At 46.2% G+C, this 17,347-nt stretch overlaps 1 protein-coding gene across 1 annotated transcript in view; it reads right to left on the bottom strand.

Moving 5' to 3' along the window:
• Positions 1–12,268: 12,268 nt before the first annotated feature.
• HK2 (hexokinase 2) overlaps positions 12,269–17,347 on the bottom strand; it is a 59,630-nt gene continuing 54,551 nt past the window's right edge. Inside the window, exon 18 of the mRNA XM_074981941.1 lies at positions 12,269–17,338. Coding sequence (XP_074838042.1) covers positions 17,194–17,338 — 145 coding nt within the window. The 3' untranslated portion in view covers positions 12,269–17,193. The remainder of the gene's footprint in view (positions 17,339–17,347) is intronic.

The raw sequence follows: 17,347 nt of genomic DNA, 5'->3' as shown, positions 1-17,347 counted from the left end.
TGGAACCTTTGGATTATCCCTGGGCACGTCTCAGTGCCTGAGGATGCCAGTCAGATAGAACACATCCCTCCTTCAAAGGACGAGAGATGTTACCAGCCAAGACAGCATTCTATTCTATTCACTACTAATCAGCCTTAAAGAATACAAGTATCAGGAAGGTGCTGAATAACATGACAACAACTTTGTGGCAAAACAAAGCATCAAGGTTGCTCTCCGTGGGCAACCCTTCCCCCTGAAACCACACAAATGACAGTCTGAAGATCATGATTGTATAGAAGCACAATAATGTACTTTGACTTATTTTAGTATATTAATCACACACCATGTCAAAGACGTGTCTCTTTAAGGAGTAGAAAATAGAATGTATATCCCACTTGGCCATGGTAGTGTTACCAAGGCAACCTTGAATTTCTAACTACCTAGCTTTGGAGCTCTTATATTCTTAGCCCTAACAGAAGTTTATATAGTTTAATTTCTCTGTTGTGTAACTACAGGTTGAAACTCTCTTGTCCAGCCCTCTCAAACCTGGCAGGACCATGGATGTTGCTGGACCACAGAGCACTTGGACCAGAGAGCTCCAGCTGTGTGGGGCAGAGCAGAGCACTGCTGGTGTCTGGAACTCCCACTGGCAGCCTGCTTAGTCAGGGAGCCCCACCACCAGGACACCAGCTGGGGTTCCAGAGCCCCACTCTGGGGAGCCCAGTCCCAGTCGATAACCCCACAGCCACAGGAACCCCAGCCAGGCAGGGGGGCCTGGCAGCCCAATGAGGGAGCCCTGCAGAAGTTGGCCCCCTCTCCAGGCAGCCTGGAGGCCTGACCTCTGCTTGTCCAGCAAATGCCCTCATTCGGGACAACTCAGGTCCTGAGGGTGCTGGAGGAGGGAGATACAACCTGTAGCCAATTGTTGTTAAGACCCTACATTTACAGTCAGTGGGCCACCTGTCTTTCAAGCAGGGCTACTCACGTATTGGGTGAAGCCCATGTTTCCTTGCTTGCATGATCCAGGGCTAGCCAAATGTTTACTTTTGTTCTCACTGACATCTTGGTGGAGCATAATTTAAAACTCCATACAAGGAAAGAGTCCCAAGCCACTTTCCATTAAATAGGGCACTGGGAAGGTGGCCCTTAGCTCTATGTACAGGTAGACATTCACCTTTTTGGGGCCAGAAGCAGAACTAGACCTGAGCATCTAACCTCCCAGTTCCTGGATTCACTATCAACAATCTCAACAGCTAGTCACGAACAGCACTGCAGAATGTGAGAGTCAGCTGCTTCTTGACTTCTTTGCCTGCACCATCTCTTTAAAATCTAAAAGGACTCTGCAGCTGGCAAAGAACAGAGCAGCTGTCCACACTACTCTCTCTCCTTGAAGAATTTATTTTTTAAATTAGTTGCCCTATATTAACCAAGAAACCTCCTGGAAAGCAGAGAAGTTTGCTTTTGAAACCCGCTCTCTGTTGGTCTCCAGAGTTTGGAGAGGAATGAGCTCTGTAAGCAGTAGTGGTCTTCGGTGAATCAGCTTTTCGTGTTCACTCCATGGTTATATATGACCCTAGGATGTTTAGAGTGTTCTGTTAGCAACAAGTGATGCCACACAAGCGGGCAAACCCATACAAAAATCAAGTGTTATCCAGCAAGCTGAGTGGCCTGTATTATTTGCAAAGGGTCTGAAGTTTATGGACCCCAGACACCTGATCCTCTTTCTCCAGTTCCATCCATAATAACATCAGTAGTTAGAGCACAGTGAGTTGGTTACATCATCTGTGAATGGCAGTGTGTTCAGAGAAATGTGCAAAGAATGGCCCTTGGAATACGGAGGAGTTCAAAGGAATTCCCCCTCATCAAACTGCAGATAGTTTCTAAAATTAAAGTCTTTTTAACTGGAATTATCGGTGTGGAAAAACAAAGTCCACTGGATAATGATTAAGAGATTAAAAATAGCATTCTGCAGAAAAAGTAGAACGTATGTGTCGGCTGACAGTCTGTATTAACCTGACCACACAAGAGCTGCTGGTCTTTGCTAGCAGCAGCGTCAGTTCAATCTGTAAATATGTAGTGCAGGGTAAATAGAGTCACAGAGCTACCACTCACACACAGGGGTCTTTGAAACTAGTCTTTGCTTCCTGCAGAAACAGTTAATTTGAACAAAACAAAAAAAAGCAGTCCTGCATCACTTCAAAGACTAACAAAATAATTTATTAGGTGATGAGCTTCCGTGGGACAGACCCACTTCTTTAGATCTGGAAATTCTGATCAAGCAAGAGGATGAAAGCAAAGCCTGCAACACGCAGTTAAGTACTGCAATTCAAGTGCAAGAAGGCACCTGGATTCAAGCCAAAACCCATTGGTGTTGTCTGACCTCTATATCTGTGAATCCAGGCAGCCTCAGCCAGGGCAACAGGGCCACACATGGGCGTGGGGTAGGTTCATGGCCTGCTTGAGGCTTGCATTTTGCACAGGACATCTGAATGCTGTAGCAGCAGAGTCTTCCTTCTAAGGTCCTAGTAGGATCTCTTCATTGTGTTCAGAATTTCACACATGCATGACTTAAGTGGCAATGCATAGTTATCCATGAGGGCAGATTTTGTTCTGTCACAAAAGCTATGTTTCCACAGGATGCTGGAAAGTCCATTTTAGTATATCCTCTTGTCTTGAGGCAGTAAGCTGTACCCCGCCCACTCCCACAGCCCTCCTTCAACTACCCCTGTGCTAAAACACTGAACTTCTATTCATCTAGCTGTACTGCTGCTTCAACTATCTGAACTGTTCTCCGTTTCCCCTACCACTGGTTTGCTTTTTACCAATCAGACTTAAATTAGCTCAGAGCAGCTTTCCATTTGGCTCACGTATGCCATCTCGTGGCAGGAATGGAAACTACAGTAGAATTTAAAATAAAAAAGAATTACGGAGACATTAGCTGCAGCAAAACTATGCTGCTTCTTTCTTGGCCCTCCTTATGGGTTATCTGCTCATTTCCTTTACCGGATCAGGTAGTTACTCTTAATTAGCAGAGTGCCCACAGCACCCAGAGCCGGCACCATGTGTTTCTCTTAGTGGTGCACATGACAAAATTTATTTTGACCATGGATGGAAAAAAGAATAAATCAGAGGGAACCCTGACCCAGATGCTGGAGTAACTGCTGCAGTCTTCGCTTTTGCAATGGATGAGCATCTAGGCCAGGGTTCCCGCTAATTTTTTCCACCTCTGGTTGGAATAAATTTTGTTCAGTGCACCAAGGCATGTACAGATGGGCACCACCAATAGAAACGCATGTGCTGCCGGCTGTGGGTGCTCTGCTAATCATCTGGGCAGCACTTGACTCTCTTCTGGGAAGCTGCCCAAGTGCTCAGTTTCTAGGAGACACTGCTCACCACCAGTCCAGTGTTCCCCATAAGCTAAGCACTTGGGCAGCCACCCAGGAGAGATTCAAGTGCCACCCAGCTGATTGGCAGAATGCCCGCAGCATCCACAGCCAGTAGTGTGTGTTTCTGTGGGCAGTGCACATCCACTCCTGCCCAGCAAGTCCAACTAGAAGGTCTCTGACCAGGTGTCTTTTAGACTTTTCTGGGAGCAATGCACCCTGCCAAGGATGTCCGTCAATGGGGACACAGCCTTGCGCAGCACAGAGCAATGCAAGACAGAACCCACCCTGTCTGAGCAAATGCAAACAACGGGCCATGCTGCTATGGATTCTGTTTTAGGCTCCATCTGCATCAGTCTGGCTGTCTCTGAAGGGGACATCTTTACTCCAGCCACCGCACGCCCCATTTGTTATTAAGCTGGGGGGCTTTGTTTTGCTTCCCTAGTCAATGAAAGTATGTGTACTGAGTGTGGGGTCTCCTTCTCCTGGGCTGCGAGGTGGGAGGGCCTGGCCACAGAGGTGCCCTCTGTCTTCTTAGGTTCTCCATTGATATGTGTGAGTCTGAGCACATGGCCTCATCAGCCCAGACCAGATAGTTAGTGATGCAAATTTCTCAAGCCTCCCCATTTTGTCCCCAAAACAAATTTAACTCTTTTTCACCCTGTGTAGCAATGCAGAGAGGGAAACTGAAGCAGACCTAGGCAATGTTCCCTCATCTTTTCCATCCCTGTGTGGATTTCTTCCAACCCTGTGCAGAATAATTTTTACATGCATGGAGGCACATGTGAATGTGCACCACCAGTAGAAACAAAACCTAGTAGTGGGAGTTCTGCTAATCAGTGGCGCAGCATTTGAATCTCTCCTGAGCGGCTGCCCAAGAACCCAGCTTACTGGGAATAATGCTCCAAACAATTCCCACTTCATCACTCCTGTTAGGAAGTTCCGTCCTTGATTACAAGCACTTCAGAGATGGAGTTTACCCTAAGCTCAGTGCCCACAGAGAGTCATGCACAAATAAAGGTGTGTTAGAAGGCACACCAGAGAGCAACTGCATACCAGCCATTGCTCTACCTAGCCAACCACCAGTGCCTACAGCCTTGAAAATAAATGTGTTGCGGTGCTTGAAATCTCACTTGTGCCTTGAAGCAACTAGACTAGGCACAAGTGAAAACACCTTTTATTCCAAAACTCCCCAAACCTTACAAGGCCCCAGTTCTACAGCATTAAGTTATCAGGTCTTTGAGTAAGCGTCACTTTGAGAGGGTTGTAAGGCCACAGACCAGCACATGGCTGCACCACTGTAGCATGTCAAGTGGAGATATCTAGGGAGAAGAAGCAGTTTAGCTGGTGCTAGCTGACCCAGACCACGGATCAGCCAGATTTAACCAGGACCGCTGGATGCTTGTTTAAGGAGGAGAGGAACAAAAAAGGGCAGTGAAGGAGAATGGAATGAAATTAAAGAAAGGAAGGCTGAGGCTTCTGGGAGTGGGGCTGGATTAACTCTTCTGTGGGCCCAGGGCTATCAGATTTTATGGAGCAGCCTAGGATCCAGGTGGGGCCAAAAATGCAGGATTCAGAGTGTAGTGTTGAGGCGGGGGTTTGGGCACGGTGCAGGAAGGGATGAGGACTCTGGCCAGGGGTGAGGCTTTTTGGGCATGGGGGCGGGGGCGCGGTCCAGGCTGGGGTGTACAATGCAGGACGGGACTCAGATGAGGAGGTGAGGTTGGGGGTGCAGGTCTGGGCGGGAGTTGGCTGCTACAGCGAGCTCAGGGCTGGGATGCAGGGTCTGGGAGGGAGTCTGAGTGCAAGATAGGGCTCCAGATGGCTACTACCCAAAAGATCTGGACTTTTGGCAGCTCGGGGCTCTTTCTGCTTTCTGAGCCCTGGGCTGCAGCCCCTAAAGCTCGGGAGATGTGGAATATTCCCCACGTTTCTGCTCTCTCTCTGGGGTTCAGGCAGTGGGGTTTCTCTTCCTTCCCTTGGGGTATGGAACATTCCGGAAGGAAAAGAAAGCCCACTGCCTGACAGCCAGCCTGAGACAAGAGTCCACCAGACAGCCTGGAGTTACAGTAAACTTTCCCAGTGTATGTCAGGCTCCCACCTGGCACGTTCAGGAGCTCGCATCATGGTCTATCCTCCACCCCCGCACGAAGCCCGGCTGCCGTCCGTAGGGCTCCCACCAGTCTCCTCAGAACATGGCTTGCTTGAGGCGGAATAGAGACCAGCCCTGTCTCTCATTATCAGGAGACAAAATAACTCTGTACCTGCTGCCAGGGCATGAACCAGAGGTGGTTCTGTCATCTGCTCTGCCCTCAGCTTGCTCATGAGCTGAGCCGGTTCACTGCTCTAGCTGCCTTCCCCATCCTGACTGAGCTGAGCCCCCCAGCTGCAGCTCGTTCCATCATTCCACAGGTCTTTGTGTTAACCCTCTCCTTGCCGACCACTAGACAGGATCCAAAGGCGACCAACCTACATTGTCATGAGACTTGGCAGTTCCCGCCAGGGCTAGACCACCTGTAGGTTTCATGTGGCTGCAACTGTCTGTGAGTTAATGGTCCCAGACACTTAAGTTAGGTGCCTAATTCCCATTGACAATCCAACTCACTTAGGCACTTTTGAAAGTCCCACTACGCTCCTTTGTAAATCAGACCCTTTCATCCTTTACCTCAAGTAGCTGAGACCTTTTTAGTGCCAAAGATCCTGAGTTCAGTCCTCACAGATGCCCCACCAATGGGCCGCAATGCGAGACAATTCAAGGAAATGTCTTATGTGTGGACACGGGGCAGTTCACCCTGAAAACATTCAGACTAATCAGAACCAATTTCCAAGTCTAAAGAGGTCCTTAGCTACAAGCCACACCTCAGAGGAAGCTGTGAGGGTCCCCACAATGGGGGGGATATTTGATCCTAACCCCATCTGCTCAGAGCTCCCTTATCTCCTGAGGCAGGAGATTTTATACTCCTACTACTGATGCTGCCTGACACACCACAATGTTCCCCTCTGTATAAATGCCCAATCCTTTTTTTTAATCCCACCAAGCCTTGGAAAAGATAGTTGACTTAGGCGCAGGGAGTTTCCCATGCATTATGTAAACAAGTATATATGATTGCATAGACTACAAGCTCTATGGGCCTATGATGTCCAGGTCCCAGGAATATTCCTGGCCTGAGGCCCTGCTCCACCCAAGTTAGGGGCAGAGTCTTTTTCCTGGCCCTGCTGGCTGTCCTGTATGTCTCCTGGTCCTATGTGCTGCCCCTGACGATTTAAAGCAGCCCAGGAGCCCTGCCGCCAACTGCCAGCAGCGCAGTGGGGCTAGAGCGGATACGAGTCCACTCACACCACTCGGCTGCTGGTATATCACTACAGGTCCTGGTTGGGGTGTGTGTGTGGGTGTGGGTGTGTGTGCCCGCACTCACATCATGTCCTGCAGCTGGGCACTGCTGCTCTATTACTTGAGGGGTGTAGCTGAATATTGCCTGCACTGGGAGCCCTCTGCTGAACATAAGGGGTACAGGCGGTCAAACCCATAGCCACACACTTACCCCGCACCTTTCTGGGCACTTCTGTGCACCCTCAGGGAGTAGGTTATGAGCTCTCTGTTTATTGCCTCCAGTTCTGTTACGTGCCAGAGGTGGGATTTGTTCAGTGTCTTGTATATCACGATTTGATTTTGATACAGATTGTACTCGCAGGTGTTTACTTACTCTTTGGTATTAGCCCTGACACCGCTAGAAATGTATGACCTGCACTTGCTGGGACAGTTTGAAGTCAACAGACATGTAGGGCAGCACCTTTATTACACGCGGGATTTATTTGCATGCAGCAGCGTGATTATTGTGCATTGTTCACCAGTTTTAGGCGGAAGGAAACAGAAGTTTTTTTCAAGGACTTTCAAGCTTTCGGTTACCATTCTGAAAAATTGCCATAGATCAGTAATTGGCAACCTAGGCTAGTGAGTAGGCCACATGAGCAGCCCTCCTTCCTCTCCATGTGCTGCAAGATGGTAAGACAAGAAGCAATGGGCTTACATTGCAGCAAGGGAGGTTTAAGTTGTATATGAGGAAAAAACTTGCTGTCATGGTGGTTGAACACTGGAATACATGGCTTAGCGAAAGGAGGAATCTCCATCATTGGAGATTTTTAAGAGCAGACTGGAGAGGCTTCTGTTGGGGATGAGATTGATGGTGCTTGGTCCTGCTGTGAGGGCATGTGACTAGACTCAATGACCTGTCAAGGTCCCTTCCAGTTCTAGTGTTCCATGACTCTAAAATTGTTCCAACTAAGATGGTGTCCTGGGATAGGGCAGTTTTGCTAACTGCGCTGGCGTACCTAGAATTCGCGGGGTGTGCCGATTGAACCGCAGCAGCCCTTTGAATGGGTGCACAGGGATTGCACGGCTCTCACACTTAATGTGTGCAATCAGCAGGCACCTCGCATCAGGTGCCCTTGCTTTACATGCATGTCCCTGTAGTAATACTAGCAGAAAAAAAAAAAGTTACATGGAGGAAAATCAGAGGGAACCTCACATGTGAGCAATGGTAAACAAAATGACTTGTGGGCCGCATACAGAATCCTGATGGGCCACATACAGCCCACGGCCTCTACCAAAGATCTTCAAATCAGAAGGAAGTGTTAGTATTATCAAGAGCGGACAGAGCACTAGCATGGGACTCAGGAGCCCAGGGTTTTATTCACAGCTCTGCCACTAACGGGCTGCATCACATTGAGCAAGTCATTTCACTTTTCCATGTCTTAGGTGTCTGATCTACAGAACAGAGGCCAGAGAATTTTGCACAGCAGTTCCTGCATGCAGCTCAGTAACTTGTGGTTGAACTAGAGGGCGTCTTTTAACAAGACGTCAGCTCCTGATGTAGTGATTGCAATGTGTGCAGAATCCACCACCTCCCTTGGGCAAGCTGTTCTGGTGGTTAACTAATCTTCCTGTTGAAAATGTGCAGCTCGTGTCCAGATTGAGCCTTGCTAACTTTGAAGGAATTTAGTGAAGACAAACTAGGACAAATGTTCTCAGGCTGTTTGGCTTAATTTAAAAATCAGGCACTGGAACGTGAGGGAGGTCGAGTTAACAATGGGTTAAATCACAAGTGTGTGTTGGCATGACCCAGAGGTCATATCTTACCATGTGAGCTGCTAGACTTGTCTGATACCACAGCCAACCCTTCCAAGGAGTCAGGGCTGTGGCACTGACAGCTGCCTGCCTGCATGTGGTTGGGAGCGAGTAAATCTTTTTATTCATGGGTGAGTAGCGGTTACATTGCAGCAGCTCCACTACTAACCTCGAGTGCTCTGCGGCTGACCTTGCGATGACCTGCCATATGCCAGTCTTGCACACATGCCTGCATCACTCTCTTGAGGTAGATGGAATTGCACCAGAGCTGAAATCTCACCCACTGCGTTTCGATCAGAATCAAGAGCTGTCATAAGCAGGGCTGGAAAATGAGTGGAGCTGGCTTGAGCATTTGCCAATGGCCTTTTCTTACATCAGAGGCCTGTTCCCTTGTTATAAGGGGTTATGTAGTTGGAAACAGCTATGCACAGCAGTTTCTGATGCCTTTGAAAACTGGACAACTCTATACATGTGGCAGGTGAGAGAATACCAAATGCAGTCTGGCTTGTTTCTGCAAATGGCTAGAAAAACTAGTTTCCAGCACGGTTCCATCTAATTTTTTCCATCCATGGGTGAAATAAATTTTGTTATGTGCACCAAAACATGTAAAGATGTGCACCACCAATAAAAACCACAAGCTGCCGGCTGTGGATGCTCTGCTAATCAGCTGTGTAGCATCTGAATCTCTCCTGGGTGGCCGCCCCAAGAGCTCAGCCTACAGGGAACCCTGCCCAGGACTAATTAAGTTTCAATGAGAAGTACCCTGCTCACACCACGTCCTGCAGGTGTTTGCAATTTCCAGAGATGTCTCACAAATCTGATTTGTCTTCAGTGCAAAAACAAAGTGTTGATTACGCTGCGGTAGCTCTCTTGATGTGAAACCATCATGGAGACAGGACACAGGTGGTGTTTTAACCTTGCTACAGCTAGCTGTCTCTGATGCTGGGATTCACCTACATTGAGGTAAAAAATTCCATGTGCCTTCAAGGCAGCATTGCGACTCAGATGGCACAGCGCCCAAGATGTGCACAGGACCACAATCCTCATTTGACTAAGTCCCTTAGGAGGCTGCATGCTTGTGTTGATGCTAGGAATGGTGGAGCCTACCCCTTTCTCTGTCCCTGCTGTGCTGCGTGAACAAGCAACATTGGTCATGCCCTAAGAAAGGCCATACTGGGTCAGACCAAAGGTCCATCTAGCCCAGTGTCCTGTCTTCTGACAGTAGCCAATGCCAGGTTCCCCAGAGATATGAACAGAACAGGGAATCATCAAGTGATCTGACCCGTTGCCCATTTTCAACTTCTGACAAACCCATGACCCACAACAGTTGGGTGTCTGATTCCCCATGAGTAAAACAGCTGAGAACAATGCTCACCTGCATTATAGCAGGTAGCAACATTCAGGTAATCTTAGAATCATAGAATCCTAGGGCTGGAAGGGACCTCAGGAGGTCATCTAGTCCAGCCCCCTGCCTAAAGCAGGATCAACCCTAACTAAATCATCCCATCCAGAAAAGGTATGGGACTGTGCAAGGAAAGAAAGGTGGATGTAGGCCTTTTAAGGCTTTGTTAGGGTGCAAATTAGGGTTACCATATAAAAAGAGGACAGCCCTGCAAAGGAATGTATCTGTACCAGTATCTACCAACTCACATATTCAGGTGTTATAGTCCTCTTTTTTGACAGATCAAATATGGTAATCCTAGAGGCTTACAAGGCTGAAAAATTCTCATCTGGGGAGATTTTAAAAGGGTTTTTCTTTCCTGCTTATATTCCTGATCGGTTTAAGGAGATAACATCTTGTCTACACTTGCTTCACTTCTTTGGAGGATTTTGTTTTTTTTTTGTGGATTACTCAAAGCTGGCAATTTTCTTTACCCTTAAACAATGAGGAGGGGGCTGTAGCCCTAAAAACCAATAACACATCTCTCCTCAAAAACACTGTGAAAAGTTAAGCTGCTCCGAGCAAGTCCCTTTTGCAGATGTTAATCTTGCTGTATTGCTCGGAGCCAGAATGAGACTGTCCTTGACACAAGGAATTTAGGAACTAAAACAAGACAAAATCTGGGAGGTGAAACTGAGGTGCAGAGGGAAAATGATTTACACAGCTGTGATAGAGTGAGGAGTGGAGCATGTTGGTTGGTATGTTATGTACATAAATACATGAGCCTGTGGGAAACTAGTGCAGGATTTGGCAATATAACTCAGGCCTTTTAACTCCCCATCCAGTGCCCCATCAGGCACCACCTTCATGAAGCTGCTTCCAGAGTTGGGAGACTGCTGGCTTCCTAGTGTATGGAAGGCACCAACTGAGGTTAGAGGGCACGAAGGGAAGGGCAGGGTAGAAATTACGTTTCAGGCCTCATTTGTACACCACGGAGAATCCAAACCAAGGCAAACACCCTACCCACTGATCCTGGTTTCCTCTAGAAATATTAAAATGACCTATAAAGCAGGGATGGGAGACCATAAGGCTCAGGGCCCCCATCCCAGCAGTGCGGTCCCACCATCCCCTGCCCCCTCCCACACAGACTTCCCAGAAATGTAGATAAACTCTTAATTAAGGCTCTTTCTGCATAAGTCTCTTTGTGAGATGAGATTAAGAGGTTCTGAAATGAACTGAAAAGAACCAAACAAGCTCAAGTAAAGTTGTCTTGGGGAACAATTTTTATTTGCAGGAATAACCATTGTGCCACTTGAAAGCTGGAAGTACAACACCACTCTAAGAAAAATGGTATGAAAAGTACAAAAATAAGGAATCCTATGTATTGCAGTAAATTACTAAAAATAAATAGTGTAAACACAAAAATAACAGAACAGCTGAAATCTACAGTCAATCATTTCGGCTAATAGCTGAACAGTCTTTGGCTTCAAAACCAAATCTCCTCCTGCCTCTGAAGCAGCCCGTTCTGAAGACCTCATTAAGATGCACTTTTCTTTGTTTCAGGCCAGTAAGAGCGTCCAGACTGCCTCTGGGACAAGTTTGCGTTTTACAGGAATAGGGGAAGGCCTCTATCTGACCTCTGGAATGACCTCTATCTGAAATACAATGAATCTTGTAACACAGGCTCACCTCCAGGAGGCAACGCTCTGCCTTTAATGATGTCTTTAAAGCGATGAGTAATAATGCTAATCCCTTTCATAGCATTCTGTTCCCTTACATCTCAAAGTTCTTTGAGCAAAGGATAGGCATTATCATCCTCATTTTACAGATGGAAAGACTGAGGTACTTTTTTTTTTTTTTTTTTTTTTATAAGAACATAAGAACATAAGAATGGCCATACTGGGTCAGACCAAAGGTCCATCAAGCCCAGCATCCCATCTGCCGACGGTGGCCAATGCCAGGCGCCCCAGAGAAGGAGAACAGAAGACAAGTGATTTATCTCCTGCCATCCATCTCCTGCCCTTGTTATGAAGGCTAGGGCACCATACTTTATCCCTGGCTAATAGCCATTTATGGACCTGACCTGCAAAAATTTATCAAGCTCTTTTTTAAACCCTAATAGAGTCCTGGCCTTCACAGCCGCCTCGGGCAAGGAGTTCCACAGGTTGACTGTGCGCTGTGTGAAGAAAAATTTCCTTTTATTAGTTTTGAACCCACTACCCATCAATTTCATTTGGTGTCCCCTAGTTCTTGTATTATGGGAAAAGGTAAATAATTTTTCTATATTCACTTTCTCCACACCATTCATGATTTTATATACCTCTATCATATCGCCCCTCAATCGCCTCTTTTCCAAACTGAAAAGTCCCAGTCTCTCTAGCCTCTCCCCATATGGGAGAGTATATAAAGTACCTGATTTTTAGGTGGGCTGTCAATCAACAAAAGCCAGCTGAGGTCAGCATTCAATACTTCTGAGAGTAAGTCATGCAGAGCATTAGCGACTGAACTAGGATTAGAACCCACATCTTCTGAGTCCTTTTATCCAGTGAACTATGTTGCCTCTCAAATGTTGCATGATTGAACCTCCATAATCAGATTTCTGTGATCTGGGAACACCCGTGGTTTGTCCTCCGGCAGGGGAGAAGGAAGCAGCTCTGCACACTGCTCCTGCCCCTTCATCCCAGACAGGGGAAGGGAAACACACAAAAGGCTGGTCTGGAGGCCCTCCCGGGCCCTTCTTTCCCACCCCCAGTATCCTTCACTGGGGCAAACACCCCTGGCTCGGAAAATTCCATAATCCGGAGTAGCCTGTTTCCCAGGGTTGCCAGATTAAAGAGGTCCAAGTGTATTATAAAATTTAGAGACTTATTAGGTCATGAGTGTTGCCTAATAGCAGATTTTGCAATCATGTGCATCTGGCCTACCTTGTTCTGTTCTGAGATGTCCCACGTACAATATTTTATTGTTTGTCAAATAAAAATATTTCATCCAAGGTAACAGCCAAGTGAATACTTTGCAAGGTAGACAGAATGATTCTCTCTCTTGCACATGGCAACTAACATCAGGGAGAAGAAGAGCTGGCTTGCTAAAAGATGAATCCCTGCCTTTCTGGAGAAGAAACAAATTTTACGTCAAAAAGAACAAAGAGAATACATCTTAATGGGGAAAATCCCTTCCTGAAGCACACTGCAAAATTTTCTTACGGGAGCAATGTTTGGAACCAACACCTGTGTACATGATCAGACCATCCTTTCTCATTCTGACGCACCATAACATCCCGTCGTAATTTCTGGTTCAGAAGTTACAATCCCGCTTTGTTATACATCTCAGTTCCATTTCACGCGGACCAGCTTCTGAACCAAGAACAACGGCCCCCTTGCAAAAGCTGCATTCACCACCTGCCATCACCTATAAATTCTTAATAGAGCTCTTTTTGCTCCCACACTGGAAATAATGGGAATACAGCAGCAGCTTTCCATGTGCACCAATGCTTTCTCTTTCGATACAGAAAGGTGCACAAAATGTACTCCTAAAGCAAACAGAGGAAACATCCTGTATGACCCATATGCCAAAGGCATATTTTCACTACATGGTCTGGAGATGATCTGTATGTTTCAAGTATAATTTTTGTTCTGTGTGACCTGGGAACATGTTGGATTCTGGTTTGCATCTGAGTCAAAGCAGGCACATGCAGCAGCTTAAATCAAGTGTACCCACTGAATCCATAAGAAGCTGTACAAGGAGGTACAAAAGGCAGTGTTTTTAAGAGAGATGGGCCCTGCACCATCAACCTCAGATCCAAATTTTGGGGCAGCTCAGGAGACAACCTTCACAACGCACTGCTCTGTGATTGGGCAAATCAAGCAGATGGGAATTCCCTCTGAACTTCGAGAAGGTCTTGATCTGGCTCCCATCATTTGGCAGCATGGAGATTTTAAAACAAGACTTCCCATATGGAAATGCTTTGGCTCCCACCTCTTTGCAGAACTACCCAAGTCTATGTAGGGGAGAAATCCCACCAGCCTCAGAAATACCCTCTCGTCTCAACAAGAAAGCTCAAAGATAGCTGTGAGCTCCTTGTAACTTATCCTGTCCCCATTAAGTATGTTCTGCTGCTAAAAGAACAGGCAGTGGGTGCTGAGCACACCCTAAAAGGTGCCATAAAGCCTTCCTCTCCCAAAGCCAATGGGAATTAAGGGTGGTCAACAATTCAGGATCTGCCCCACATTCAGAGAGCCTAATCTAGCTGGCCTTGCTCATTTGAATGTCACTAACACCCCGGAACCTCTCACCAATGCCCAGATGCAGCCAGGAACTAACACACACTTAACTCCAAGTGCGGGAATCATCCCACTGACCTCATAAGTGACCCCATGCCCCTACGTCAGGCAGCACTTCCGGGCTGAGCTCTAAAAAGCCCTGAAGCTAGCACCCTTTCATATCAGCAAAAGGACTCCCATTCACTTCAGCAGGCATTGGAATGGGCCCATCAGCCTTGGGCAAAGGGCCATGCACAGTGGTTGATTCCATCTTGCAGTTTCCTTACTCATGCAAATTGGGTGAATCGTGTCATACGTCTCAAGTAAGAATTAAACCATACGCACAACCCTGGCTCTGCTCCACTGCAAGGAGAGTGGGGGGAAAAAGAGATTCTGCCCATCCCTGGAATCAGCAGAGCACTTAACTTTAAGCATGTGCTTGCATCCCTGAACCAGACCCTGAATCAGCTACAATAAGGGACTGCTCCATACCCCATGTCATTGACTGCAAAGAAAACATCTGTGGTGACAGCAAGCTCATTCCCTACTGGTGACATACAGTGTATTTCAGAAAGACATGTGTCACTGGATGATCCCTTGTTTTCATGTTTATAAATATACACCCCACTGTGACTATCTCCACTGTATGGTAGATACAATCAAAGCAAAAATGGCTTTGATTCGTAGGCAAATAAGAATCTTTCCAATAAAGAGTCACACAACACTGCTTGGTATTGGATTAGGTCATTTTCTATTGTGATTTTTCTTTAAAAAAAAAAAAAAAAAAAGATAATTTATTTAAATTCATCTAAAACTTCCACTCTACTGAACAATTTTCTCACATTATTTCTGTACACATCAATTTTGATTTTTACCACTTGTTTTATAATGTAATCTTGTGGCTTATAAAAAAATAAGCATTTAAAATGCCCAGGAACACGTGGTGCGCTTTGAAATGGTGCTATTAGAATTGACAGCCTACATACATATTCTTTTGGTAAAGAATTTACCCCAAGCAGTATAAAAATATACAAAAAAATACACACACAAAAATCTATATACCTCCAAACTGACAGCTAGTTCAAGGTTTTTTTATGTGTACATCACCAGACTTGTGCTACCTCGTGTTAACTACTTACTAAGAAGTTTATGCAATTCCCTCCCCTTCTCAAATTTTTTGTAAGAATTTGCTCGTTTTGGAAACAAGAAATTGCAGAATTAGTTTATCTGCCCAGTTCGCTGTTGGCTAAATTACCAGCTCTTTATCGTAAAAAGCAGCAAAGGGGAGAATTCTGCTGTCCGAAGCAAGCCTGCTGCTTGCTTTGGGGGTGCAAATTTGGAAAACCAGGACAATTTTGAAATTTTGGGTGACAAAAATTATCCTCCTTTCTTTGCAACAACTGACCCAGGCTCCTGCGCCCATCACACATACGCTTAGCTATGCATGTGAGTGCTTAACTATGCATGTGAGTGCTGTCATCAACAGCAGTCCACTACTTACATGCTTGAAGCAAAACACCATGCATCAGTGTTTCCAGGCATGGGACTGAAACCTGTAAGAAATACAGGCCTGCACCCGCATCTGCTGAAGTCAACAGTAAAACTCCAGCTGTTTTCAGTGGGAGCTGGAGGCAGTGGCAAAGAATAAAATGGTTTTTCAGAATAAAATGTTTAACCCTTTAGATGAGAAACAGGGAAAGCCTAAATCCAGGTTTACTCCAAAGCGCGAACCATGAACAGCTCCAGAACAGCTCACGTTAATAGGAATTTTGTCATTGACTTCAACGAAAGCAGCACTGAGATGGTGCTAGCCTCAACAGAGCCTGCTGCTATGAGCAATGATTATTCATAAGTCAGAGCTAGCAGAATCAGACCCTTAAATAACTGATTTGTTCCCTGGCCACTGCCATTTCTTTTAGTGTGCTAAATACAGGGCCTTCATACTTCCATGTCTCTGATGACAGAAGACTTGAAATGACCATACCCCTCCTAGCTGAAATTTCACTCCTTCCACTTGCTCCCAGAAGGTGATTTTAAATAAGAACAACAGAACATTCTGCACTACTCTCTCAAATCATATTCACACATTGAAACAAGTCAATCACAACCCCCCAGTTCATGACTATATACATAAAGACACAAGAGATCTTGGAACATAAATACAGACATGGCCTAAGGGGGTTTTACCAATAAAGATTCAGAGTTAGTTCACAGACAAAAATAAAACCAAACTCAGCACATCAGTTGAGGACACAGTGTTGAAATGTTTGTGGAAGAGAAACTTTTCTTCTGCATACGCATGCTCTAGTAGGGGAGGCCAGTGGGCTACACATGCCAGCTACTACATTTCATTTAGGGAGAAGCTGGAAAAACAATGGGACTACACCGAGTCCCCAAATATTTCCAGGCACATTCTCTGCTGGTCAGGTTAAAGAAACACCTTGAACTTGATCCAGCAGGTACTTTAAATACTACTCACCGCTCTGTACGGACACTTTGTATCCTTCAGCGCTGATTCAAACATACCGGTTTAAATTCTGCACGCTGGGCTTTTAAGAGTTACCATGACTTTCATGGAAATAACACAGCCTTGATCAGGGTAAAACACTAGAGGAGGCCTTTAACCCAATCTTAAAGGAGGTTTTGCTTTTCTAGTGTGCTAGTGTTCGACTTGGATATCTACAAGTCGGTACGGATTGCCATCAAAGTGACAATGCAGTAGCTTAATTGCCCTAGCATGATCTTTCTACTGCTACGGAATAAACACTGGTGGTGGGTGGGGGAAGTTTAGTATTTTAAATAGGCGGCAGTGAAATGGAAGGGGCTTTGACAGGAAAGGTACCTACGCACCGGAATAACACTTTTAGCTTTACTTGATACGTAGGTTTGTGCCATGCACAGAACTCCTTAGATCACTTACAATGCACAGCATCTCGGGTCTCATTGCTGGTGTCTTCACAAAACAAGTAAAGCTAAGAGTCTTCTTGGGAGGAGGAGTGAGTTTTGAGGGTGGGGAGGGGTCTGCTGGTTTGCTCTGGCACATCCAAGCCTTCCAGCGGCTCCCCCTTATCGCTGCCCAGCCTCCCGGATCCGGCACGCTACTGCTGTGATGAGTGCTGCCCCTTTGCCACTGCCATCTTCTGATGGGAGGAAGGTCACGTCGCAGTTTGGGGACAGCTGCTTCACCGTTTCGTGCATGATGGAGGAGAAGCTACAGTGG

This window comes from Carettochelys insculpta, chromosome 31 (assembly GCF_033958435.1).
Source record: "Carettochelys insculpta isolate YL-2023 chromosome 31, ASM3395843v1, whole genome shotgun sequence".
NCBI lineage: Eukaryota > Metazoa > Chordata > Testudines > Carettochelyidae > Carettochelys > Carettochelys insculpta.
This window is presented reverse-complemented; position numbering and strand designations above follow the sequence as displayed.